General features: G+C 53.2%; 1 protein-coding gene across 2 annotated transcripts; it reads left to right on the top strand.

The window, feature by feature from the left end:
- Positions 1–2185: 2185 nt before the first annotated feature.
- Positions 2186–27169, top strand: SPINT2 (serine peptidase inhibitor, Kunitz type 2). Of its 2 annotated transcripts, XM_055146374.1 has the most exons (7): positions 2186–2645; positions 19195–19365; positions 23527–23586; positions 24482–24532; positions 24881–25042; positions 25652–25690; positions 26542–27169. In XM_055146374.1, exons 1-7 carry the CDS (start codon positions 2546–2548, stop codon positions 26706–26708), a joined length of 750 nt encoding a protein of 249 aa, XP_055002349.1. In that variant the 5' UTR covers positions 2186–2545; the 3' UTR covers positions 26709–27169. The 2 variants fall into 2 exon arrangements, with proteins under 2 accessions (XP_055002349.1, XP_055002350.1); XM_055146375.1 differs by lacking the exon at positions 23527–23586 and having other exon boundaries at positions 2194–2645.

Raw genomic sequence — 27169 nt, forward strand, 5'->3', positions numbered from 1 at the left:
TCTCCACCAGCGTCATCCCTTTTTCCTTTCTCTTTGGCTTTAGGGCCACACCTGGCTGTGCTCGGGGATCATTCTTGACTACTGGTGGTGCTCAAGGCGCCATGCATGGTGCCAGGGAGCAAACCAGGAGTGACTGTGAACAAGGCAAGTGTCTTATCCACTGCATTCTCTTTCTCCTGCCCTACCCATCAGGCCTGCTCATCTTCAGAGTTCATTATCGAAGGTATCAGAGCTCCTCCTGGAATCTTAAATAGCTCAAATAGTCTCTTAGTATTTGGGGGGTACTTGAGCCACCCTGTGTGCGCAGGCAGCCATATGCAGTGCCAGGACTGGCCAAATGCAAAGCAATCACTCTCATTCGTGCTTTCTCTCTGGCTGCTCCTCTGTCATTTTATCTAGTTGTCTGGACTTATTCCTGGATCTGTGCTCAGAGTTCACTCCTAGTGGTGCTTGGGGTCATATGGGGTGCCAGGAATGAATCTGGGTTGACCATAAGCAAGGCAAAATGCCTTACCTGTGGAACTATCACTTTGACCCCATCTTTTCTGTTTTTTTTTCTTTTGGGGGGTGGAGCAGGGGTGGGGCGGCACACCCGGCAATGCTCAGGGCTTGCTCCTGGCTCTGTGCTCAGGAACACTCCTGGTGGGCTCAGGGGACCCATGGAGTACTGGGATTCAACTCAGGTCAGCCATGTGCAAGCAAATGCCCCCTACCTGTTGTACTTTCTTCTCCAGCCCCATTTTCTACCCTAGCCACCAAGTCATTTCCCTGGAGCACTGTATGGTATTTTCAATAATTAATTATCCACTTTTTTTTTTTTGATAGTGCTGGTGGTGCTCAGGGCTTCTTCCTGGTTCTGCACTCAAGGATTATTCCTGGCAGGGATGGGGGACCATATGGGATGCCAGGGATCTAACCTGGGTTAGCTGTGTGCAAGGCAAACACCCTACTGGCTGTACAGGCCCAACTTTTTTTGTTTGTTTGTTTTTGAGCCACACCTGGCAGTGCTCAGGGGTTACTCCTGGCTTTACACTAGGACTTCACTCCTGGGGGCTGGGGGGGACCATGTGGGATGACTGGAATTGAGCTTGGGTCAGCTGTGTGCAAGGCAAGTGCCCTATCCGCTGAACTATCTCTCTAATCCCCACAACTTATTTTTTTTTTCTGTTTTTTGCTTTTTGGGTCACACCCAGCGATGCTCAGGGGTCACTCCTGGCTCTGTACTCAGGAATTACCCCTGGCCATGCTCAGGGGACCATATGGGATGCTGGGAATCGAACCCGGATCAGCCACGTGCAAGGCAAATGCCCTACCCGCTGTGCTATCGCTCCAGCCCCTACCCACAACTTACTTTTATTCATGTATTTATTTTGGCTTTTGGGCCATTCCCATCAGTGTTTAGGGGATACCGCCTACTAGAAGTTTTGGGAACACTCTTGGCCTTCCTCAGGGAACCAGGTGGTTTTGGGAATCAAACCCAGGGCCTCACACTCATGCAAAGAAATGCTTTGCCACTGAGCCACGGCCCCTGCCCGGATTTCACCAATGCATTTAATTACCCTGTTGGCTATCCTTTACTCTATGCAGGCTGCAGTCAATCCCCCTCTGAGACTACGCCCACTTCCAGGAAAGCCTCCTGAGTCCCCAAACTGGATTAGGTGCCTCCTCTTGGCTCTCCTCTTTTTAGGCCTGATTAGTGCTTCCACATCAGAGCTTATTCTGGTTAGGCCTTTGTTTCCATCTCGGGATCCGATGAGCCTTGGACTTCCTTCCAACCCATCCATCACCACATCCAGGAAGCCCTCCCTCCGGGCGGGATGCTCTCTGGTCTGAAAGGGTTATTAAACTGCCCGGGAGTCCCCATCCATGGTCTTCCACCACCCATCCTGTTCACCCGGCGGTGCCTGCTTAGTCATCCTTCCTCGGGGCTTTTTCTGTCTGTTGCCGCAGGCCACGTCTGGCTTCCCAGCGAGGCACACTCCACAAGGGTCGAATTAAGTGGGGAATAAACCCTCAAAGGTAGGAGGAGACGGGAGGACGGGCGTGCAACAGGCTTCGCGGAGGCCAAGTCGGGCGCCCTCACCTTCCACCCCGCGGCTCGAGCCCCAGGCGCCCGGACGGCGGAGGGGGGAGGGGCCCCGCCTCGGGCGGTGCCAGCGCAAGCCCCGCCCCTCGGGCCCGCGGCCCGGGCCGGCCCAGGTGCGCGGAGGGCGGGGGCCGGGCGCGCAGGTGTCCGCTCTGCGCAGGTGCGCCCCGCCCCCTCCCGGGCCAGCCAACTCCGGGAGCGGCTTCCCGGCGGCCGCCATTGGCTCGAGCGCCCACCGAGCGTCGAGAGGGCCCGTGGTCCGCGCCGCGACGCCTCGCGAGCTTCGGAAGCGGCGTCGGCTGCCCCCCCCCGACGGTGCTGCCGAGCGGCCTTCCCGAAGCTTCGGCGCGGGCGCCCGCACCTGCGCGCGCGGCCGGCCCCCGCCCGAGTGCGCGTGCGCCGAGAGGGTCTTCCCGCACCTGCTCGCGAGACCCCAACGGCCGCGGGCCGGGAGCGGGCATGGCGCAGCTCGGGGCGCACGGCCGGGCGCTCCTCGCCCTGCTGGCATCGCTGCTGCTCTCCGGAGCCGTGGAGGCCGACGGAGAACGTGGCATCTACGGTGAGGGCCCGGGCGGATGGCCGAGGGGCCGCTGCTGGGGGCTCGGGCGGCGGCTGCGGCGGCGGTGGCGGTGGTGGTGGAGGCGGTGGGGGGATTGGGGGCCCGAGCCCCGAGCCCGAGGGGTTGGCGGGGGAGGACGTTGGAGACGCCTTCTCGGGTCGGGGGGGGCGTGGTGGTGCCAGCCGTTGGGAGACTGGGCCTTGATTAGTGGGGGGTGGGGGCGGGGGAACCTTTGTGATGCGGGGCGGGGGTGGGGAGCTGGGCCTGCAGGCATCCGGGCAGTGACGGAGGAGGCAGGGGTGCTGGCCCCAGAGGAGGGGGCGGCCAGTGGCCCGGCCGGGTGTCGGGGGGGGGGGGGGAGGGGTGAGTGGCGGCCGCCAGTTGTATTGCCAAGGAGAGCCCAAGGAGGCAGGCCTGGGTGGCGGTTTCAGCCGCACGGAAGTCCCCGCCCCCAGTCTTTGACTGCTGGACAACGCCACAGCAGTATTTGTTTGGGGGCCACACCCGATGGTGTCTGGGGGGGACCTGGGGGCGGCATGGGAGGAATCATGCGAGGCCGAGGATGGAGCCTGGGCCTTTCGAGTTGATTGTTCAGGCTCCCCCGAAAACGTTGATGGCCAGTCACCACCCTCAGAACCTTTGTTTAGGTGACAGCCTAAAGGAAGGAGAAGAAAAGGGACAGGGGTGGCATCTTACCGGAAAATTGACTTGATCTCGCAGTCTTTGGCTTGGCTTTTCCAGGTAGAGAAGGATAGACCCAGATGTAACCTCCAGATCTAAGGAAATTTGGCCTGGCAGATTTTATTGGGGGCGGGGGAAAGCAAGGAATATGGGGCCACATCCAGCTGTACTCAAGGCTTATTCATGACTTGGTGCTCAGAGAGCACTGCTGGCAGTGCTCAGGGGAGCATATGCGTGTTGGGAGTGGTCAAACCCAGGTTGGCTGGCTGGCCCAAGAGGTCTTTTGGAGCAGGTGTTATTGGGACCTTCATTGCTTCAGCCGCACTTTCTTTAAAGAATTTTTGGATGAAGCCAATTGTTTGGAGTCCCTCAGGCAATGGCAGGGATGTTGCCAGCGCTGGTGGTAACTGTTGAGATACAGACGAGCCAGGTTCCCGCACCCACGGAGCTTCTGTTCTAGTGGAGCCACCAAGAGGAAAAAAAAAACCGATTTGGAGGAGGAGCACTGAGCACAGCGTGAAAGTACTAGGAAGTAACTGAGCAGTGCCGGGAATACCAGCAGGGGACACCTGAACTCTAATGCTGAGAGTAAGGGGCCAAACCCGGGGCTCAGGACCCAGCCGAAGGTAGTGGCATGCCAGGATCTGTGGTTGGGGGAGTTTTGGAAGAGAAGGCAGAGCTGGGGCAGGAGTGAGGGAGGTTGGAGAAGAAGGCTGGGGCCAGGTGTTGGGCAGAGAGGCGATAGGATTGGGGAAGAGAGCAAGCAGGATGTATGTGCCGGTGACTTCTGGAGACCTGATTTCCCTGTTCCCCGGGAAGAGGGAAAAAGAAGGTAGTGGGCTGCACAGGGCCCCTCAGCTGGAGACCAGAAAGCAGGCGTCAGTTCCTTCTTGCAGGATCAACGGGAATTTGTTGGCATTCTGGGCCTTTTTTTTTTTTTTCTTTCCCCAGGGGAAGCGATTAGGTGCCCATACATCATATTCCCAGGCCTGGAACTCATCAGACTGAGTTTGGGGTTGACCTCTGCTGTCCTGCGCTTCTTGCTCTGTTCCTTCATCCTTGAGACCAGCTGGCTGTGGCATGGGAGTTGGGGCCTGCGCAGGAGCGGTGGGTGGCCCAGGTCTGGCTGCAGAGGCCCTTGGTCTCTGTTCCCAGTGGCAGCCGTGCTGACTAGACCTGGTGACCTTTCCGAAGTACTCCTGGGTGAACTACTGCCCTCATTATCTGAAGCTCTGTTTGCTTGAAAGCTCTCAACAGCTTAATTTCAGGCAGGAGGGAGTTTTGATTTTTTCTTTTCCCCCTTTCCCTGTCTCTCTTCTGATTGATTTTTCTTAGGCAGCAGGGCTTTTGGCTGAGTGAAATGTTTCTCCAGCCACGTGCAGCACCTCAAGGAAGGGTACAGAGGGCCTGTGTAAGGGCGTGATTATAAAGGTTTGGGATGGACCTGTATGAATACGGCCGGGGATGGTGGAGAGGAGGTCTGGCCCGTGGGGTGTTTGTTGGAGTTGGGGTTTTGCAGAGTGTGAAGTAGAAAGGCTGGACAGTGAGTAGCACCTGCACTGTAGCACTGTCGTCCCGTTGTTCATCGATTTGCTCGAGCGTTCACCAGTAACGTCTCCAGTGTGAGACTTGTTATTGTTTTTGGCATATTGAATACGCCACGGGGAGCTTGCCGGGCTCTCCGAGAGGGACAGGAATCCAACCTGGGTCGGCCGAGTGCAAGGTGAATGCCCTACCCGCTGGGCTATCGCTCCAGGCCTGCTGGACAGTGAGTGAGCTGAGGAACTGAGGTTCTGAGGAGGCTGCAGGTATTGAGATGAGGTCTAGGCTGGGGGGAAGAGAACATCCTGTGCCTGCACCCACACCCACCCCTGTAGACCTAGAGGTGGTCTCAGAGCTCTGGCCGGGACAGTTGAAGATCATTAGCCAAGGCATGGAAACTGCAAGGAAGCAGTGGAGGCCAGAAGGCTAGAGAGCTAAAATCATGAAGAAATGAGAGGAGTAGCGACCTGGATTAGCTAAGGAGGCACAAGGTAGAGAGCCCTAGGGGATTTGAGAGAATGTTCTAGAAATAGCACTTGGGCTGAGACTTACCCATTTGGAAGGGAATAAGCACGACAGGGGGACACTGAGTGCACAGTGTGGAGGGAGCTTGGTCTGATCCCTGGCACCCCGTATAGTCCCCCAAGCATTACCAGGCTTGATTTCAGAGCCAGGAGTAAGCCCTGAGCACTGCTGAATGTGGCCCCCAAACAGAAAGCAAGGAGGACAGTTACTGTAGACACGGAAGGAGTGTTTTGAGAATGAGGAAAGCAGAGATTTTTCTTTCTGTTGGGTCAAGAGTCCCCGAGGCTTAGGGGTGGAGAAGAGATGGAGACAAACCTGACAGTTTGTGCTGAGTCCTTGAGGGAGGTCACGGGGTCTCTAGGCAGAGGGGGGCAGGCAGATAGAAGCCGTGAGGCGGGTAGCGGGCACTTGGCCTGGAGAGCTGCAGCACCGACCTGCAGGGGAAGGTGGCTGTTTTAGCCTTTCGGGTCTAGGCTTCGGTGGAGGGTCCTGCCGGCCTCAGGCTGGCTTTCTGGCACTGGGCAGTTTCCAGGATTGGGACCTTTTCTTAAAAAAAAAGTTTGTTTCTTGTCTCTTCCTGAAGGATTTGAAGCTCTCGTGGCCCCAAGCCCATTCCCTGCTACCCCTAGGCTGGTGCTGAGTTCTCCTTCGGTCCAGATGGAGACCACCTCCTCTCTGTTTTGGCTTTCTCTGTCTGCCTGCAGCTATGTTCTGACTTATGTTTAAAAACACTGGTGAGGGGCTGGAGCGATAACACAGCAGGTAGGGCGTTTGCCTTGCATGCGGCCGACCTGGGTTCCATTCCCAGCATCCCATGTGGTCCCCTGAGCACTGCTAGGAGTAATTCCTAAGTGCAAAGCCGGGAGTAACCCCTGAGCATCGCTGGGTGTGACCCAAAAAGCGGAAAAAAATAATACAATAAAAATTAAAACCCTGGTGTTGTGCCTCGGTGGCAGGACTTTGCTAGCATGGGACCCAGGGTTGAACCATGGCACTGCAAAAAGGAAAAAAGAAAGACAAAGTAGTATGTTCTGTTTAAAGAGAGGAGGTAACTAAACCTTAGCTTTTTGGTTTTTTTGCGTTTGTTTTGGGGCCACAACTGGCAGTGCTCAGGGTTTACTCCTGACTCTGCACTCAGGAATCAGTCTTGGCCAGCTTTGGGGGACCATATGGGATTCTGGGGATCGAACCCCACTCAGCCCCGTGCAAAACAAGTACCCTTCCTGCTGTACTGTCGCTCGGACCCCAAAGCTCAGCTCTGTGGAATTCAACAGCAGAGGGTGGGTTATTGCTACTAGGGGAGGAAAGCCTCTTTTTTCTCTTCTTCAAGTAATAAGTCCTGGTATATGAAAGTCGTTTCCCCCCCCCCCCCCCAAGATAGTGTTTCTCAATACAAGAGCAGGTAATAATATGATTTCTCTTCAAATTGGAACTTTGAAAATTCCTTTGGGGAGAGTCAGTCAGGTGTAGCTCCTGCTGCCGGGAACTTCCTGCCTTGCCTTGGGCAGTGCTGTTAATAGTTACCTGGCTCCTGTTTCTTGTCCGTGGCCAGGAATTTCCACTGGGGATGAGTGTGGCAGCCTCTGTGTGACAGTGTCCACCTCACTTTCAAGCCAGCTAGCTCCCTGTTTCCTTAGTACCTTACGCTTTTCCCCAGTTTGGACAGAAGGGAAATCACAGGGCATACCTTTCTCTTTTCCGAATTTTGTTTGTTTTGGCCACACCCGCCTGTGTTCAGGGCTTACTCCTAGATCTGCTCAGGGATCGCTCCTGGTGGTCCTGGGGGACCTTGGTGAGTGCTGGGGATCAAACTTGAGCCTGCTGTGTGCAAGGCAAGCTCCCTACCCGCTGGACTATCGCTCTGGCCCCCCATTTCTCTTTTCACACCCAAGGGGATCGGTAAACTTAGTGGTAAAAGAGCTGATGACAGGTCAGAACGAAGGTGCAACGGGGCGGGTGCCGGCGACGGCCAGGGCTCTGTCCTCTGTGTTCCTGTTCACAAACAGAAGAGGCATTTGTCTGTGGCCAGTTTGGTTCCGGGACAATTTGAAACACTCAGTCAACACATGTATTGAGCCCCTTCCAGGAGACAGGCAGCATTTTAGGGCCTGTGAATCGACTCCTTCCCCCAGTCCACACCAGTGATGTTGTATTGTTATATTTGTTCTGGGGACTACACCCAGTGTGGTTCAGGGGGAAAGAGGGCTGGGGAGGGAACCCCCTTATTTATTGTCTTATTTATTGTCCGGGATTGAATCAGGACGGGTCGCAGGCAAGGCAGGTGCCCTAGCCTGGTCTTTTCTCTCCTGACCTTTTCTCTCCTAACTACCTTCTAATCAAGAAAGATTTTTATAAACGAAGGAGCACGGAACATGCGGTGATAGGTACTGTGAAAATGGCTTGGTCTTCCGAGTCCTGAGAACATGGCCGCAGACTCACAGAGGGCCTTGTTTGTAAGCCGGGGGAGGGAGAGTGGTTCCTGTTCTCTGCCCGGGTCAGCCAGGTGAGCTCTGAGTGAGCCCGGCCTGGCCTGTGACAGAACATGTCTCTGCTTTCACCCTTCTCCTGTTACCTAGCCCTGCCTGAGTCTGTGACACTCCTGCGGTGCCTGGAAGGTCTGCTTGTCCTGAGGCGGATGTGGGAAAGCAGCTGGTGGGTGAGGTAGCCTGAGATGAGAGAGAGGGAGGGAGGGGGAGGGAGAGGGAGAGTGAAGGGAAGGGGAAGGAAGGAAGGGAGCCTTCAACGGATCACAGTGAAATGACGCCATGAATCCCAGAAGGCCTTGGTGACATGACGGATGTGACGATGTTGCAGTGGTAAATGAGCCATTCGGGTGCGGCTTATAAGTGGCTGTCTTTGTCATGATTCTGGTCACATGTCATTTTTCCTGATAAGAGCTGTTAGGAAAGCACCCGGGAAGGAATGCCGGGACCAGGATGCTGAGGCCCAGAAACTGGGGGAACACACACACACACACACACACACACACACACACACACACACACACACGACTATGATGTTGACCATGGGGGGGCACAGGATCAACCCCAGAGCATGCCATCCCTGTGTTATAACCCCGGCCTCTGTATGTACGTTTGTCCATGTTTACCTCAGATTCTGTTGTCTAGGCTGCTTTCTTCAGCAAGTTAGGAAAAAATATTAGACATAAAAATACTTTGTTATTAGCTTCATAAAATACATGGGGGGGGGATATGGCTCAGTGGGGGGGTGCGGGCCTCGGGTGTGCAGCCTGGCGCAGTGTGTCTGGTGGTGATGGAGATGAGGAAAAACCGTGTCTCAAAAGGCTACCAGCCCAGAGAGGATGGTCAGTTCCGGAGTTCCTGAAAATAATCCAAGAGCACTTGGGAGCCCCAGCTCCAGGGACAATGTCTGAAGTGCTCGTTTCCTTTCAGCTTCGCCAGATGGGCTGCCGTGAATCTAGGGCTTAGAATCTAGAGTCCTGTTGGATGAAGGGAAGAAGCAGTGCCGAGATTTGCATTGTCAGGACAGTTTATATAGTATAAACTTTATATCTAAATATTTTGTGTCTAAAATGTCAAGGTTTTATCTCTTAAATACCGAGGTTTTATAGGTCTTTTGAGGAGGGGAGGGGCCATGCCCAGCTGTGTCCATGGCAGGCTCCAGACCATATGGGGTTCTGGGGATTGAGCCTGCCAGAAAGGCAAGAGCCCTGTATTATTGCTTCAGTGCCAGATCTTTGATTTTTTTTTTTTTGGGGGGGGGGTAACACCCGGGTATGCTTAGGGCTTACTCCTGGCTCTGAATCCACGGATTACTCCTGGTGGGGCTCGGTAGACCATAGGGATTGAACCAAGGATGGACGCATGCAAGGCAAGTGCTCTGCCCACTGTATTTTTCTAGCCCATTGTCAAATTTTTAAAAATCGATCTTATTTATTTCAATGTATTTTGTTTTCTGGCCACATCTAGCTGTGTTCCGTAGACCAGTGGTGGCCCAAGATGGGCCCTGCACTTAATCTGGTCACCTGTCAACTGAAGGTCCCTGGCCCCCTCCTTTGATTAAGTAGTTCTGTTAGACGGGCTCACAAAATCCAGGGCAATGTGTTTATTGTTTTATTATTATGAATCTGAAAGCTTAAGCGATAAAGCACATTTACTGGGTTAAAAAAATTAAAAATTGATAATAACCGCAACTGTTAAAGTATGTTCTCTGCTGCCCCGGGAGACAGAGAAGGGTGGGGCTTGTTTCTGTGTCTGCACCTGAGTAGGGGAAAGTCAGGTCTGTACTGGCTGGACAGAGGAAGATGAGATAAAAGAGTTGGTGTTCACAGCATCTCTGAGTGATGTCAAACAATCATTTGCTTAGTGGTTTTTTTTTTTTTTGGCTTTTGAGCCACACCCATTAGTGCTCAAGAGGTTACTCCTTGCTCTGCATTTAGGAAGAGCAGGAAGAGTGCTCTAGGCAGTACTCGAGGGACCATGGGGGATGCCAGGGATTGATCTTGATGGACCCCAGTTTGGCCTCTTGCAAGGTGAGCACCCTGCCTATCATTTGTTTATCACTCCGGCCCACTTAGTGTTTTCTTAAAACAGTTGCTTTTTGTCCCAGCTCCAAGCCTTCAGACCAGTTCAGATAGACAAGTAATTTCTCTAGAATGGCTTCAGAGATGCCAGTTTCTCATCATAAAAGATACAGATGAGAGCTGGAGCAATAGTACAGCCTTTGCCTTGCACGCGGCCAACCTGGGTTTGATTCCCAGCATCCCATATGGTCCCCTGAGCACTGCCAGGGATGATTCCTGAGTGCAGAGCCATGTGTAACCTCTGTGCATTGCCAGGTGTGACCCATAAAGCAAAAAAAAAAAAAAAAAAAAAGATACAGATGAATAGCCAGAGATACTTGGATGGCCCCCAACTTCTGGAGGGGTCCCCAGCACAGCTTACATCCTCACTAGTTCTGGGGTGAGTCACTCCCCAGGCATGTGGTTGTACTGCTTGATTAAGATGTTAATTTTTGTTAGTTTTAAAATTATTTATTTATTATTTTTGGCCACACCTGGCTGCACTCAGGAGGAGGCTGGCGCCTGCTCCCTGCAGGGCTGTTGACGGGAGGGGGTGTGTGCTGTGTGCAGTGCCAGGTGCTGAACCCTGGTGAGGTATGAGGTGTGTGTGCAAGGTGAGGGCCAGAGGGAGGCCTGCCCAGCTCCGGCCTGGGGAGCCTTTTCGCTTTCTTAGGTGTCCTTTGAGGGGCCATTTGGGCAAGGAGTTTAGGTAAGGCACCCTGTTTTCACATGAACCCGTAGCCTTGGGAACAGGAGGAGCCTGGCAGGGTTGGGGAGCCCAGGCCCAGAGCACTGGGATAGAGGAGAGTGCAGGGTGCTGAGGGCACAGGACGCTGGGGGCCACACCTGGAGGTGCTCAGCTGCTCCTCCCAGTTCTGTACTTGGTGCTACTTCCAGTGGTGCTGGGGCGTGTAGCCCAGGATTGAACCAAAACCACCTGCATGCAACATGCTCTCTGCCCTCTTTTTTTGTTGGTTTTGTTTTCTTTTGGGGCCTCACCTGGCAGTGCTTAAGGCTTACTCCTGCCTGTTGTTAGGGATCATTCCTGATGGGGCCTAGGAGACCATATGGGGTGTCGGAAATCGAACCTAGAACCCAGGTCAACTGCGTGCACGGCAGGAGTAGGAACTTGCAAGTGCAAGTTAGGAACCCTACAGGGGTCACACAGCTGTCAGGGTGCCAGAATCCTGCCACCTTTCCTTCCGCAGCTCCTGCAGGCTCGCCTCCAGAGTGCCCTAGACACATTTGCCAAGTGACCGTTGTTTGTGTCTCTCCGCTGAACATTTCCTTAATCCCTTGTGTGGTTTACAAGCCCTGAGAATTAGGGTGTAATTATATTTCACCTTGTGTAAAGTTCTGCTTTTTGGCCGAGTCTCGTGGCTCTAGCTCAGGTGGCCGTTAGCATCAGAGCTTTTCACACAGAAAGACCTCCTAGGCCAGCTTCCAATTTTTGTCCCTGTAGATCTCAGAACTTTTGTTTTGAGGCCCCAAGACAAACCTGGCGGTGTTGGGGGACCATGCAGTGGTGTGGCTTGGACCCATAGAGCACGCACCCCTGCCTGTTGAGCCAGCTCCCGGCCCCTCTCAGGGTGACTGTTCAACCGTTGGAGCAGGGAAAATGTCTCAAAGCTCTGAAGTGTATGCCTGGCATGCACCGAGGCCTCAAGTTTGATCCCCAGAACTGTCTAGCCCGTGAGCACCACTGGAACTGTTTTGGATAACCTCAGTACTTCCAGGGCTCCCCAGCACTACTGAGGAGGCTCCTCATGCCTCCCCAAACTGGCAAGGGGGAGAGGAGGAGAGTGAGGGTGGCTTTCCTGGCCAGGCTGACCCTTAGGATTTCCCCAGATGTGGAGCACTCAGCAGCATACTCTGTGGTGGACACTTGCCCCTGGGGGAGGAAACCTCCTCAGTCACTGTGCCAAAAACAGACTGTTCTTTCGTTGTGAAAACTCCTGTCTGGACAGAGGCAATGGTTGTCAGTGATGCTGTTAGTATTGCTAAAGGTACTAGGGAAATTTGGAACACTTGGCTTTCTTTTTTTTTTTTTTTTTTTTTTTTTTTGCTTTTTGGGTCACACCTGGCGATGCACAGGGGTTAGTTACTCCTGCCTCATGCACTCAGGAATCACTCCTGGCAGTGCTTAGGGGACCATATGGGATGCTGGGAATCAAACCTGGGTTGACCTCGTGCAAGGCAAATGCCCTACCCGCTGTGCTATTGCTCCAGCCCCTCGGCTTTATTTCATGTGTAATTTAATATCTTTTTAATTTTGGGGATAATAGGAACCAAACCTAGGACCTCAGACATGCAAATAACAGTGACCTACACCCCCAGATTAGTTTTTAAATTAACCAAACCTGGTTGTGTGTGTGTGTGTGTATGAGGCGGGAGATGATGCCATACCGGTGCTCAGGGCATTCTCCTGGCTCTGTGCTCTGGGATGACTCCTGGTTTGTAAATTAATTGGAAATTTTAAGGAAACAGGCTATAATCCACTTCCAGGTCAGAAAACTGCTTAGTTCTTAGTAATAAAGTCATCCATGGGCAAGATTAGGATATTCAGCCACAGATGAGAAAGAGAAGCAGATGTGAAAGCCTCTCCTTCATCTAGTTCCTTTCCTTAAAAGTGGATTCATAGTTGTGTCTAAATTAAAAGTTTAGAAAGGATGTCACAATAAGTAAATATTTTTTGATTTTAGTCACCCTTTTATTTAATCTTTGACGTTTTCCTTTTTTGTTTTGTTTTTTTTTTGTTCTTGAGCCCTGCCCGGCCGTGCTCAGGGTTTTACTCCTAGCTCTGCACTCAAGGATCACTCCTGGCTGGTTCTGGGGACCATATGGGGTGCCGGGGTTCAAACCTGGGTTAGCTGCGTGCAAGACAAGTGCCCTGCCCACTGTACATCTCTCCACCCCCAATAGTATCCCCCGATTTTCCCCCCCATATGCACATTAAGTTAAGGGGGTGGGGCGAAAGGGCTTGAGTTTCAGGAAGCACCAAAAAGGGATGCAGGCAAGGTCCATGGGAGGGAATTTTCTGGATCCTGAGGCCTGTGGAGAGGCTGGACTGGCCTAACCTGCTGCCATTGGACACGGCCCCAGATGCAAACCAGCTCCCCTCGTTCTGCCTCTCTCTTCTTGGCAGGCTCCTGGAAACCTGCCCGTACACTGCCAGGAATTGAGGGGCCAGCTCTCCTTAGCAGTCATAGTCCTGCCTTTGTTGTGCCCCACCCCCACTCCTGGGCTCCCCAGGGCAGGCTCCTTATTTGCTGTACTAGCTCGCTGGCCAGCCCTTGCTTGGGCCTCTCTCCCTGGCTCTCCTCTTCCCCTCACCCCCTTGTCCCCTCTCCACCTCTCCTCCTCCCCCCTTGTTTTTTTTGGATCATGCCTGGCAGTGCTTGGACTACTTCTGGCTTGGCACTCAGGAATTATTCCTGGTAGTGCTTGGGGAGCCCTATGGGATGCCGGGGATTGAACCCAGGTTGACTGCATGCAAAGCAAATGCCCCACCCGCTGTACTATCGCTCTGGCCCTTGTCTTCGACATTTTTCTATCCTGACTGATCATTGTGGACCTTTGGGGGGGGGGTTGAGGACCACACCCCACAGTGCTCAGGAAGGATCATTCCTGGTGGTGCTCAGGATACCATGTTTTGCTGGGCATAGCTGCAAGGTGGGCTGTGTGCTTCCAATGCCTTAACCCCTGAGTCACTGATGAGGCTGTTTGACCGCAGGGGCAAGCTGTCTGGGGGCCAGAGTCCAGCTGGGGTAGGTCTGAGTGCCAAGTCTTTTATGGATGATGTACGAGCTGCCCTGATTTTTAAAACTTGAATTAAATGACTGTTGCTGTCTCTTTGATACTGAGGGCTGAAACGTAGTCTCTGTGGCTTGTGTCAGTGTGACTGTGGAGTGTCTGGAGATTATGGGAGTCCTTTGCCCTTTGGCCATTATCCTTAGAATTCCCAGTGTCTTCAGTGAAGCACAGAGCTGGGTCCAGCAATGAAGGCGCGCTGCAGCATTTTTGGCAAAGGAGAGACGTGAGGAATGCAGGGTCAACGCTGTTATAAGAAACATGAACCAGGAGACTGATAGCTTCTGACCACACATGCAAGATTGGTGGAGTTCTGGGACGACTGACTGGAAAATGTGAACAGGATGTTTTATAAACACTGGAAGGAGGAAGGGGTTCAGAGCCGGGGATGGGATGCAGGCGGTTTCCACGGCATTTAAAAAAAAATCCAGAAAGACTGTCCCACTGCCTGTGGGCTGTGAGCTAAGGAGTGTTTTCACTTTTTTCTTTTCCTTGGTTTTGAGGTCATAACCTGACCAGTGCTCAGGGGCTATTCCTGGTGAGGTGCTCTGGGGTAGCTTGGCAGGCAGTGTGATGTTGATTCCTGCATGCCTTATATGTGTACCCGCTCTTTGAGCCAACTCCCAGCCCTCATCTATCTTTTTTGGGGGGTTTGGGTCACAGCCAGTGATGCTCAGGGCTTATGCCTGGCTCTGTGTTCGGGGATCATTCCTGGCAGGGCTTGGGAGATCATCTGGAGTGCTGGAATTGAACCTGGGTTGGCTGCATGCAAGGCATGCACTGTACCTGCAGTACTATTTCTCCAGCCCCTAAATTTCTAATGTTTGACTACTGATAAAGCCAAGTCATTTTCCGTTGTTTCCTGTGCTTGCACTGCTCACAGGGGACCTTCTCAGAAGGTGCTCAGAAGCACCTGGTCAGGCCAGGCATGGAGTGATCAGGGCTTTCCAGCTACGCACACAGGGAGTCTAGAAGGCTGCAACCAAGGGAAGAAAATGTCCAGGATTGGGATTCTCCAACAGGTATTTTGGGGCCAGAGAGATAGTACAGGGTGTAATGCACTCACCTTGAACGCAGCCAACCTGGACTCAATACCACAGGAGTGATCCCTGAATGCATGCTAGGAGTAAGCGCAGAGCATTGCCAGGTGTGGTTCTCTCTCTCCCATTAGGATGGTTGTTCTGGAGGTACACCTGGCGGTGCTCAGGAATCACTCCTGGCAGGGTTCAGACGGACCTTGTGTGGTGCAGGGATGGAAACCCTGGTTAACCATGTGTAAGAAAGTGCTCTGCTTGCTGGACTGTTGCACGCGCGCGCGCGCGCACACACACACACACACACACACCCATTAGAAGTTGATAAAACTGAGAAATAGCTACTTTACTTTTAACTTTCTTTTCTGTCCTATGCAGTATGTTTGAACTGTGTCACTAAAGTAAGCTTGCCTTTCAGAGTAGTCATGTCTGCAGTTGTATGTTTTGTAAGAGTAGATACCACCGGCTTAATTCTGTGAAGTTGAATTAGATAGGAGTGCTTGTGAGCCCAGAGCTTCTGTGGTATCCTGTCGGAAGCATCATTCCTGCCGAGAGCACAGAAGTGAGGTCGTCTGGACCAGGGGCTGTTGTCTCGCTTAAGGTTCTGATAACTTCCGAGCCAGCGTGCCCTGTCTGCCCTGTTTCCTACGACACAAGTTGGTCAGTTTGGCAGTTCTGTAGTAGAATCATGTTCAAAATGTCTACCAAGTTTTCTTTTCAGTCTTTGCAGTGACGAAAAAGGGGTTGTGTCCTGTGTTTTTGCTGGGACTACATACTTAGTTGGGGAGCACTGGAGATCACACAGAGCATGGAGGGTGGTAGGGGGGACTCAGGATTGAACTTGGGGGCCCATGCCTGCAAAGCAGGCACCACCACTGAGCTGGTGGATCTGCCGTCCGATAGAGCATCTCTGAGGCTTTGCCTGGAGGATGTTGCTCTTTTTTGTTTGTTTTTTGTTTTTGGGCCACACCGGTGATGTTCAGGGGTTCTTCTGGCTCTGCACTCAGGAATCACTCCTGGTGGTACTGGGGGACTATGAGATGTTGGGGGTCGAACCCTGGTTGATTGCATGCAAGGAAAGTGCCTCTGTGCTATCTCTTTGGCCCCACATGTTTGTTGATACTCCAGAACAAATGTTTGTTTGTTTGTTTGTTGGGGGGGGGCCACACCTCTCAGTACTTGGGAACTTGTATGGGATGCTGGGGATCAAACCTGGGCTGGCCGCAGGCAAGGCAAACTCCCTACCTGTTCTACTATTTTTTTATATTTACAGATATTGCTCTTTTTTTTTTTTTTTTGGGGGGTCACACCTGACGATGCACAGGGGTTATTCCTGGCTCTGCACGCAGGAATTACTCCTGGCGGTGCTCAGGGGACCATATGGGATGCTGGGATAGGAGTGGGTCGGTGGCATGCAAGGCAAACGCCCTACCCGCTGTGCTATCACTCCAGCCCCATGTTGCTCTTTCTAAGGCAGGAATTCCACTTTTATTTGTTCTGGAGTATCAACCAAGTTTGACTCTCTTTAGCTACGCCCTACACCCCTCCCCCCCTGCGTTTTGAAGCCATTGAATGTGTTTCCTTTGTACTAGTAACCATGAGCATAGATAGGTCTTGAGGCATTGTCTGACTCTTCTAAAACCAATACATCCATTTTCATCTCTGAAAATTTAATTTAGTACTGAGTTACTAAGGAGTAGCTTCCTGAAAATTTCTCTAGCTTGTCCCCTTGGCTTGGCCAGTTTGGGGTGTGGGGCTGTCCCTGGTCCCTGTCATTTCACACGACTCCATGGGGCCTGCCTTGCTGAATGTGGTAAAGGCTGTAATAAAAATCTGAGGAATGTTGGGGCTTTCTGGCAACTTTTGTTTTCTGTTTTTCCCACTGACTATTAGAGGCTTTTTCTTCCTGTCCATCTCGGGGTCATTTGTTAGTGCCTGGCCTCTAATCCAATCAGCCTGATTCATGTCCCTGCACTGCTGCATGCTTTTTGGAACCACCATAAGCCTTGGTCTCCTTGCCTAGAAAACTGGGCTGTTTCTATGGGACTGACAGTTTGACTGTGGCCCTTAGAAATAAATACACTGAGAGACGGGAGCCACAGCTGCCCCCACATGTGGTCCCCTGAGCCTCACCACCAGTGAGCTGAGTGCAGAACCAGGAGTGAGCCCTGAACTCTGCTGGGTGTAGCGCCCCCAACAAAAAGGAAAAGGGAAAAAGTACACCTGTGTGTTTTGACTTCTTGTACAGTGTTTTCATGGTTATCGCTGTTTTATTTACAAACAAAAAAACTATCTTGTTTTGTTTTTGGGGGGCCATACCCAGCAGTACTCAAGGGTTACTTCTGGTTCTGTGCTCAGGGATCACTTGCGGTGGGGCTTGGGACAATACTTGGGATCAAACTGGGGTTGGCTGCGTATAAGGCAAACATCCTGCCCGTGTACTGTGGCTCTGGCCCCTGTTTTTAAATTTAATTGGAATAAAAGTAAAAGCTCTGAGCTGATAACTGGCTGAAACAAGGTCCAATTAAGGAAACCTGATCTGGTCCCTTTCTGTTTCGAGACAGAGTCCCTTATTCCTGATGCTCCTTGGGGAATGGAGAGACTGTTTTATCACACAGGTTCTAACTAAATTGCTTGTAAGCATTTATGTTACAAATGTTTTATTCTTAAAGCTTGAGAAGTGAACACATGACAAACATTGGCTTTGCTTGTGTGTTTCAAGGGAGATGGTTTAGCAGGAAACACAAGTTTCATATTTTTTAATTCCACTCCAAATGACTTTCTCTTCCTACCAACGCACTTTTTCTTCCAGTGTTCCCCAAAACACTTAAGCCAGGAATTTTTACCCAAAAAGCTTTTTCAGGGGTCGGAGTGATAGTACAGTGGGTAGGCCATTTGCTTTGCATGCGGTTGGCCTGGGTTCAATCCCTGGCATCCCGTATGGTCCCCCAAGCACCTCCAGGAGTAATTCCTGAGTGCAGAGCCAGGAGTAACCTCTGAGCATCTCTGGGTGTGACCCAAAATAGGAAAAAATAGCTTTTTCAGAGTCAGAGAGCTAGCACAAGGGCTAAGTGGTGCTCTCTTGCTTTGCGCATAGCCAGCCCCAATTTAACCCTTGGTACTACCTACAATCTCCTGAGTACCACCAGATATGGCCCAGCACCCCCACAAAAGGTTGTGTTTTTAATTTTTTTTGGGGGGGGGGAAATTAAGCGATGCTCAGGAGTTACTTCTGGCTCAGCATATTCAGAGGTTACTCCTGGCTGTTCTCGGGACCGTATGGGATGCTACAGATGGAACCTAGGTTAGCCACATGCAAGGCAAGTTCCCTACCTGTTAGACTGTCAGGCCATCCAGCAAAAGATTTTGAAAGGGGCTCAGAACAAAATAGTACAGTGGGTAGGGTGCTTGCCTTGTGTGGATTCAGTCCCATGAGCACATCCAATCCTGTGAGCACAAAGCCAGGAGTCTGCCCTGAGCACTGCTGGGTGTAGCCCCCAAAAAAAGTAAGTACAAAAGCAATTGACTTATTTTCTCTTTTAGTACTGGGACCTCCCAGGTGGTGCACAGGGGGCCTTGGGGGCCACTTACGGTGATTGGCAGGCTGGCCATCTGGTGCCAGATTCTAAATATGGCCGATGGAGGGTGATAGCGCCTAGTGCTCCAGACCCACCCCACCCCAGTTTCTGTGGGACCATGCAGTGCCATGTGCTACACCACTTGAGTTTTCTTCCCAGCTCTGGGGATTAGTGTTTCTCCATTTTTTTTTTTTTCCATTGCTGGGGACTCAGCCCCGGGGCCTCAGACATGGAAACAATATATTGCTGAGCCACATCCCAGACCCTTATTAAGGGATTTCAAATGTACACCGAGTAATGAAAATAGTTTGATGATTCCTGCTGATGGATCATTCCGCTTCGGCAGGCATGCTGGTTTCAGCTCAGGCTCAAGTTTCTGTGGTGGTGTGGGGAATCACGGCCTCGCTGTGTGGGACATGCCGTGCACCACCCAGTTGCAGCCCTGGCTGCTAGTCCAAGTTTGAACAGACATTTCTGGTTTGGTTTGGGAGCCACACCAGCAGTATTTGGGGCTTCAAATGGGTCTGCATTTGGGGGTCGCTCAGTAGTGCTGGAATTGGCCCTCCAGCCTCCCCATGCACAGGGAGCCTCCAGCCTGTTGAGCATCTCTCCTGCCCCAGTAAGAGATGTTTCTGGGCTGGAGTGATGGCACGGTGGGGGCAGTGCTTTGCCTGCATGCCGCTGACCTGGGTTTGATCCTACTCAAGGGTGACCCCAGCCCTGTCCCCAGAAGCCTTTCCTGGTGGTACTCATGCTCCCTGACCCAAGTTTCAGGGGCCTATCTCCAGGCCTGGGCCTCATCTTCATGGCTCACTGCGTTCTGCTTTGTGTTTCAGATTCTTGCCTGGTGTCGAAGGTTGTGGGCAGGTGCCGGGCATCCTTTCCTCGCTGGTGGTACAATGTCACCGAGGGCACCTGCCAGCCCTTTGTCTATGGCGGCTGTGGCCGCAACGGCAATAACTACGTGACCAAGGAGGAGTGTATGAAGAGCTGTGGTGGTGTCACAGGTAAGGCGGTGCTGTTTGGGGCCACGTGACCCTTCCGAGACCCTGCATGCATCCGGAGGTAACTGTCTTCTGCTCCTGGCTGCCTCATTGCGGCCAAACCCGGGAGTTCCAGAAGCAGAAGCCACATGATGATGATTTTGCACTTCTGCCCCTTCGCAGGAAGGGAGCGAAGCCACAGGCTGGAGCCAGGAGGGCAGCTCTGCGTCTTCACCCCAACTTCCCGTCTCCCACTTGCGAGTACAGGTTCCACACCAGAGCCTCCTCAGGAGGAAGCGGCCTCCCTTTCTGGAGGAGAGTTCCCCAAGTCCACTTGAGACTGGCTGCCCTCTTGCTGTGGTCCCTTGGGGGGGTATTTTCAGTGCTGGGACAGATGACTGAGAAACTCCCTGACCCAACGGATTAGGAGCCAGCTAACCAAAGCCGACTTCCTGGAGCCAGGGTGATGCTGACCCCGAGCACCTCCATGTGTCAGCCTGAAGTCCCATGGGGTATGAGGCCCATTGAGTGCTTCGGGCAGTGAGGGCGGGGCCTTTGCCATCTAGTCCCGAGGACGGGTTCTCACGCATGTCTTTCTAAGGAGATGTGACTCCTCGAAGCCGTTTCGGCTGCTTGGCCAGATATGAAGGTTCTGTTGGGGTGTGCAGGCACTCTCCGGGCTCACTGCACCCCTCCAGCCTGTGAGCAAGCTCCTTCTTGCTGACTTTGTCTCCTTCCCTGCCTATGATCCTCCCATGTTGAGCTATGGGGACAGGAATCAGACAGGTGTAACGAGGGCCTGCGTAACCAGTGGGGACAGCCCGGTCCTGGCAGCGCTGGCAGTAACTGAGTACCCGGAGCAGTGGTCTCTTTAGGGGCTTGGGGCACTGCTGGTGGTTCTGGGTGAGGGAATGGCCACGTTGAACTTGGGGCTTTGAGGTGCAAGACTTCAGCCCTGGTGTGCCTGGGGCCCAGCGGGCCTTAGCGAGGGTCTGGAGGGGTGAGGGTGCTGGGCAGTGTTGAATCTGACAGGTGAATTTGACAGTGTTGAATCTGATCTTGCCCTTTTGTTAGTGGAGGGAGGCAGCTGACAGTAGACCAGGTGGTGACTGTAGAAAATGCTTTTATCCTGTTTCCCCTTTGTCAGCCATGGTGGGGTGTGGTGGGAGAAATTAGAGGAAATACCATTTGTTGTCTGTCCTTGGAGTTGGCAGCTGTGTCCTGCTTGCTCCTGGTCTGGGGAAGAGAGAAGGTATCAGGATGCACATGGCCCAGAGTCTGGCCAGAGCTCCTGCCTGGCTCGGGAGCATCCTTCTGTGAGTCCAGGGGAAGTCAGACGGTCTGAGCAGCTGCCACTGTCTCCCTTCTCTCTCTCCTCTCTCTCCTCTCTTTCTCCTCTCTCTCTCTCTCCTTTCTCCTGTCCATAACGTTGTTCACGGGCTGGAGTGAGCACAGCGGGTAGGGCGTTTGCCTAGCATGCAGCCGACCCGAGTTCGATTCCTCCGCCACTCTTGGAGAGCCCGGCAAGCTACTGAGAGTATCTTGCCCGCTCAGCAGAGCCTGGCAGGCTACCTGAGGCGTATTCGATATGCCAAAAATAGTACAAGTCTCACAATGGAGACATTACTGGTGCCCGCTCGAGCAAATCGATGAGCAAAAGGATGACAGTGATACAGGGAAGGTTGTTTACATTAATTGATTACATTCAATATTTCAACACCAATCCCACCACCAACCATTACACCTTCCCATCACCATTATTTTGAATTTTCCCACCACCATTCAAGCCTGCCTGCCAGCCAGGGGCAGATGCTAAATAATTTATTTTCTATTGCTTATTATGAATATCAAGCAGCCGCGCACTTCTGGAATTCTAAAATAGTAAATGGTTGGGATCCAGAGACATCTCTGTAGGGAGCTAATCTATTTTGAGATTCATTTGGGAATCTCTGGATCGCTGAGATGGCGCCAAGAGGCAGATCATGGGTGTGACAGCCAGGACCCCAAGCAGGATGGGAGACGGGAAGGGACAGACCATCTCTGCTGCAGCCATGTGGCCTGGAGGCTTAGCCCTTGAACCCACATACCTGGGTTTTTGCTTCTGAAAGCTTGTGGCCATCAGGGTTCATCTGGAATGGGCAGAGCTGGGCCCGCTCTGAGGGCGCCGTCACTCCTGGCAGGCATGCTCCATGGGAGCCTGTTGGGACCACAAGTGCAGGGCCCCCGTCACCTCCTGGCGAGTGTACAGGCAGGTTCCCAGGAGGCTGCCAAGGAGATGCAGAACATGGGGAGCTGGTTTGCGTCTGGGGCCGTGTCCAATGGCATGGGCACAGGCCTCAGGGTCCAGCAAGTGTGTGTCCTGTCCCCCCCAACTCTGCCTGCACCCCATTTTTTTGTGCTTCCTGAAACCACCTCCTTAACTTAGTGTGTATATGGGGGAAATATATAGGGGCATAGTATAGGAGCCGGAGAGATAATATGGCAGGCAGGCCTCTTGCCTTACCTGCAGCTGACCTGGGTTTGATTGCTGCACCATGTATGGTTCCCCTGGAGCACAGCCAGAAGTGGCTCCCCTGGGGTGCCACAACCCCAAACTTGGGGGACCAGAAAGATAGTATAGGAATTAAAAGATTTTTGCCTTGCATGCAACTGATGCGTTGGATCTCTGGCATAGCATACAGTGAGTGTTCTGACCAACAGTGATCTCTGACCACTGCCAGGTGTGACCCAACCCAAATGACCCTTTTAACCGTTCTTCCCCCTTGATTGTTTCATTGGTTTGGGGCATACCGAGAGGTGCTGGGGATCAAACCAGGGAGCTGTGTGCAAGGCAGCTGCCTTTCCCGCTGTACCCTCCAACTCCATTTTAACCATTTATAAGTGCACTTTTAGTGGCAATAAGTACACTTTTGGCCTGGGGTGAGACTCAGTGGTAGAGCATGTACCTCATGTGAGGCCTTGGGTTCAGTTTGCACTACCCTCCCCCACTAAAAAAAAATAAGAGAAGAAAAAAGACAAATACAGTTACACTCTGGTGCATCCCCTTGACTTTAAAGTGTACTAGAGGGGATCAGAGGGACAGAAAGCAAGTACAGCGAACAGAGCACTTACCTTGCATGCAACTGACTTGGGTTGAAATCCCAGTGCCAGTGCCCTATATGGTCCCCCGAGTCCTTCTGGGAAAGAGCCCTGAGCACAGAGCGCCAGGAGTAAGTCCTGAGCACTGCCACATGTGGCAAAACCCCTTTTTTTTTTTTTTTTTTTTTGGCTTTTTGGGTCACACCCGGTGATGCACAGAGGTTACTCCTGGCTCTTCACTCAGGAATTACTCCTGGCGGTTCGAACCCGGGTCGGCCGCATGCAAGGACAAACGCCCTACCCGCTGTGCTGTCGCTCCAGCCCCATAATCCATTTATTTTTTATTTTATTTTTTGCCTTTTGGGTCACATTTAGCGATGCACAGGGGTTATTCCTGGTTCTGTACTCAGGAATTACTCCTGGCAGTGCTCAGGGAACCATATGGGATACTGGGGATTGAACCCGGGTCAGCCGCGAGCAAGGCGAACACCCTACCCGCTGTACTATGGCTTCGGCGCAAAAACCCATTTAAAGAAAAATTCCAGAGCTATAATACAACAGGTAGAACGCTTACTTCGTATGCAGCTGACCAGGGTTCAGTCCCCAGCACTGCATATGGTCTCCCTGAGCACTGCTGGATATGGCCCTAAAATTTAGAAAAATGAGGCCCCAGAGAGGTGATGTGTGGTGCGTGTCCAAAGCCCCAGATCGCCATGGGTGTGAGCTGGAGGCCTTTGAGCTCTCCTGGCTTTGAGTATCTCGCCACCCAGCCCCTCTTTAAAATGGGGCTGGGGAGAACACTGCAGGGACGCACTTGCTTACCTCCAACTCCAGCTCAGTCTGATGACCAGCACCACATACGGTCTCCAAGCACTGCCAGGTGTGGTCCCAAAATAAGAAAGATGAAATGTACTGAGTCGGTTCTGGCATTGAGCAGGTGCCTGGACCCTGGAAGCCGTGCATTCTCTCTTTCACGGCACTTTGCTTGCTTTTGTTGGCAGTGGAAGCCACTGGGCTCCTGGCTTCCCAGCCGCTGTCTCAGCAGGCGGGTGTGCAGCGCCCTGACGGTGCAGGCACGCTTCCTTATTGCGCTTTTGTCCCCTGCAGAGAAGACCCGGGATGGTGGCGCTACCAGCAGTAATGAAGCTGATTCCTCTGTCCTAAGTGGTAGGTCCATAGACCCAGGATGAGTGAGGGCATCCAGTGGGTGCAGTGCAAGGACGTCACTTGGGAGTTACAACTCCCTGAGGGCCATGTCTACCGACCGGTTCTGTTGACTCACCCTTGCAAATGGGGGTTTTCCTGCCCGGGCTGTGTATGTCCTTTGCTGGCCCCAGGATCCCACGGACTTCCCAGCTGGGGACACTGTGGCAGCTTCTGCCTGCGGGGCTGTCTCTTCTGTTCCTGCCGCCAGAATCTGACAGTCTGTTTTCTCTCCTTTGTCCCTGTTGGTTGTTCTTGCTGCCCGGTGCCAGCTCCCTGCCCTCCACCACATCGCCCCATGGGCCTTGATCCTGCCCTTTGTTCCAGCTTGCTTTGTGGTGGTCACAGCATCCGCTCCATTCCCCCTCCTTGGCCAAGGCCTGTGCATCAGGAGCCTGGGCTGAGTGGTTAAATGTACCAGCAAGCACAGCCCAGCTAACCCAAGATCACTCTGGCTCACCTGGCAAGACTCCCCCCCCACCCACCCACCGAGGACAGTCCGGGCTCTGGTCCTTTGACAGTCACTTATTCTGTGGTTGGCTGGCTTAGACTGCCAGCACGAGCTTGGCTGGGCCAGAAGTTCCACGCCTGTGTGTGACTTCCTCCCGCCTGGCCTCCAGGGGCCCCACAGGGTGACTGGTTTCCATCCTGGTCCTGCCGGAGAGTAAGTTGGCTCCTTGACTGCCTTTTCCAGCGCCTCTGGGGGTCCTGGGCTGAGCTGTGGTGGTGATTGACCGTCTAGCTCCCCTTCTCTGTACGCTCACAACCATTGGGCAGAGGTGACTGAACAGTGTCCCCTCATGCCGCCCCCTGGATCCTTACAGTCTCCCTTACTTGACTGTCTTTTTTGGTCTTTTAGCTTCCATGAGGCAGGAAACAGAAGAGCACCCCGTCGATTTCAACTATGAAGGTAAGAAGTTCCCCCTTTCCAGATGGGTTTTTGTTCATGGTGGGAAGTGGGGCTATATGTGACAGTGGCCACTCAGGGGCATGTAGAGGGGGCTAGTGCCACAACCAATGTGCTTTGGGTCCCCTGAGGATGAAGAGGGCTTTGGGTCCCCCGAGGATGAAGGGACTCCATAAGAGATGCCAAGAGCTGGCCTTGGGCCCTCTAGTCTCCCCAAGAGGGAGCAGAGGGCAGGTGGCTCGCCAGGGTCCGGAGCAGAGAAGCGGCTCTTGGCTGACCCTTAGGATTCTAGCTCCTTTCCTGTCTCCTGGGCAGTGCTGACAGGCGCTCATTGGGCTGTCTTGCTCCTAGAATACTGCGTCCCCAAGGCTGTCACTGGGCTCTGCCGCGCAGCTTTTACACGCTGGTACTATAACACTGAGACGAACTCCTGTGACGTCTTCATCTATGGAGGTTGCCAGGGCAACAAGAACAACTATCTCTCCAAGGAGGAGTGCATGCACTACTGCTCTGGTGAGGCGGGTGGCAGCTGTCGTTTGGACCCTACTTCTTTCTGGAGTACTTCTTAGTGGAGTAGGGCTTGGGTTCGGGCCTGGCTGTTGGGTAGATGTGTCTTTTGTCCCCTGTAAGGGTGTCAGGGCCTCACAGCCTCAGAAGGGTGCTCCAGAGAGATGGTACAGGAGGGGAGGTGGGGCACTTGTCTTCCATTCATGTGCAGTGGCTCCAGTCCTGGTTTGGATCCCCTGGCACCACACATGGGTTCCCTGAGCACTGCCAGGGGTCATTCATAGATCACAGCCAGGAATAGCCCTACTATCCCCATACGTGACCCCAAAACAGAAAGACTGGAGAGGTAGTATGGTGGCCAGAGTGGTTACTTTGCACGTAGCTGACCTGGCTTTAACCCCCAGCACTCCATATGTGGTTCCCCGAGCCCCAGAGTACAGAGCACAGCTGGCTGTGAGTCCCTTACTTCCCCCCACCAAAAAAAAGATTAAAAACCTCAGAAGGGCTGCATATGCCCCTGGGAAAGAGCTCCCCCAAAGCCAGGGCTGAAGGGATCGTTGAGGTCAGCTCCACAGTGCAGGTGCCTCTGTGCTGAAGCTGTGTTTTCTCCTACAGGCAAACAGCTGAGCCTCTCGCTGCCCCGTGACGCCAAATGTGAGTAGCCTGCACCCTCCTTCTTGCTTGCTGGCCTCGATTTGGCATGATGTGCATGTGTGCTGGTGCATGCATGTGTGTGCCTGTACCTGCAGTGTGTGTGTGTGCGTGTGTGTGCATATTTTGTGCTTGTGTGTGTGCGTGTGTGCATCACAGCCTCCTGTGTTCTGAGGCACTTGGTCCTCTGTGGGAGGGTCTGTTCTGCCCCCCGAGTGTCCCGGCAGCTGGACCAAGTGGTGACTGGTCTCTCCCAGTGGGAGAATACATGGCTGCAGCCCCGAGTCAGATTCCAGACTAGGGGGGGACTGTGCTGCCCTGGGTGCCAGAGTGGGTGCAAGGTGTCTGGAAGAAGTTGGAGGGCCCTGCTGCTGTCCCTAAGCAGTTGTTACTGAGAGGCTGGCAGTGCCGGGCCTGAGGTCAGTGAGGGCTGCTGGCTCCCAGGACCTGCCCCACTGGTTTGGTCTCTTGGCTTTGTTTTCCTCTTGGAAGCCAAGCCCTGCAGCCTCTGCTCTATACCAGAAGGCAAGCAGAGCTGGGATCAGGCTGCCAGCCAGGGAGGGAGGGCAGGAGGGGCCACAAACGCTGCTGACCAGTCGGGGGCATTCGGTACATGGGGTCCCCTCCCGTCTCTGCTGCTGAGTCTGATCCCCTTCCCCGGCGGCGGCCATGCCTCTTTCAGACTGGTTGGGGTTTGTAGAGACCAGAACCCCCAAATTTATGCTTGTGTCCCTACCAGGGGGGCACAGGGACTCCTTTGCTGGCTGCCCCTGAGAGGTGGCAGGGAGGGGGACCCTGCGTGAGCCCCAGACGGCCCCCTCACCCGCAGTCTCACCACTCTGCCTCTTCCGCAGTGGTGGTCCTGGCCGGGATCATCTTCCTGGTCCTGATCCTCTTGCTGGGCTGCTCTGTGATCTGCCTGATGAAGGTGGCGCGGAGCAACCACGAGCACCATCTGCAAACCATCTGGAGCGCCATGGACGACAAGGAGCACCTGGTGAAGAACACATATGTCCTGTGACTGCCCTGTGACTGCCCTGTGGCCAGCGCCCCTGCCCCAGTCCTGCTATGAACCAGGGAGGGAGGGCCCACTGTGCGCTTTAAATAGAGTGATTGTGCCCGGAGCTCCCGAGGGCTGAAGTCTGTGTGTTCTCTGGAAGGTGTCGGGCTGCTGCCCGGGGTTCGGCACGAGGAGCCCAGAAAATGGCGCGGGCACCCAGCCAGGCCAGAGGCGCCGCCCAGTCCTCTCTGTGCTCACGTGTGTTTCCTTCGCTTGAATCCTAGCGCCTCCTTTCCTGCACAGTGCTGATGCTTCACTAGTTCCCTTTGTTTGATACTTGGGTTTTTGTTTTTGTTTTTCCAGTAAGCAGAAACAAAAGGTGTTTGGGTTTTTTGGGTGTGTTTTTTTTTTTTTTTAGATTCTTAAAGAAAAAGAGTGAAATGTACACGTTTAATAAAAAGGGCCTTCCCTTTTAAAATGGA

Source organism: Sorex araneus, chromosome 8 (genome assembly GCF_027595985.1).
Source record: "Sorex araneus isolate mSorAra2 chromosome 8, mSorAra2.pri, whole genome shotgun sequence".
In the NCBI taxonomy this organism is placed as follows: Eukaryota; Metazoa; Chordata; class Mammalia; order Eulipotyphla; family Soricidae; genus Sorex; species Sorex araneus.

Bases quoted from the DNA above. Each gene is read 5' to 3' on its own strand.
- SPINT2 (XM_055146374.1), top strand. From the start codon at position 2,546: ATGGCGCAGCTCGGGGCGCACGGCCGGGCGCTCCTCGCCCTGCTGGCA. The intron at 19,366-23,526 runs GTAAGGCGGTGC...TGTCCCCTGCAG, and splicing joins GAGCTGTGGTGGTGTCACAG to AGAAGACCCGGGATGGTGGC. The intron at 24,533-24,880 runs GTAAGAAGTTCC...TCTTGCTCCTAG, and splicing joins CGTCGATTTCAACTATGAAG to AATACTGCGTCCCCAAGGCT.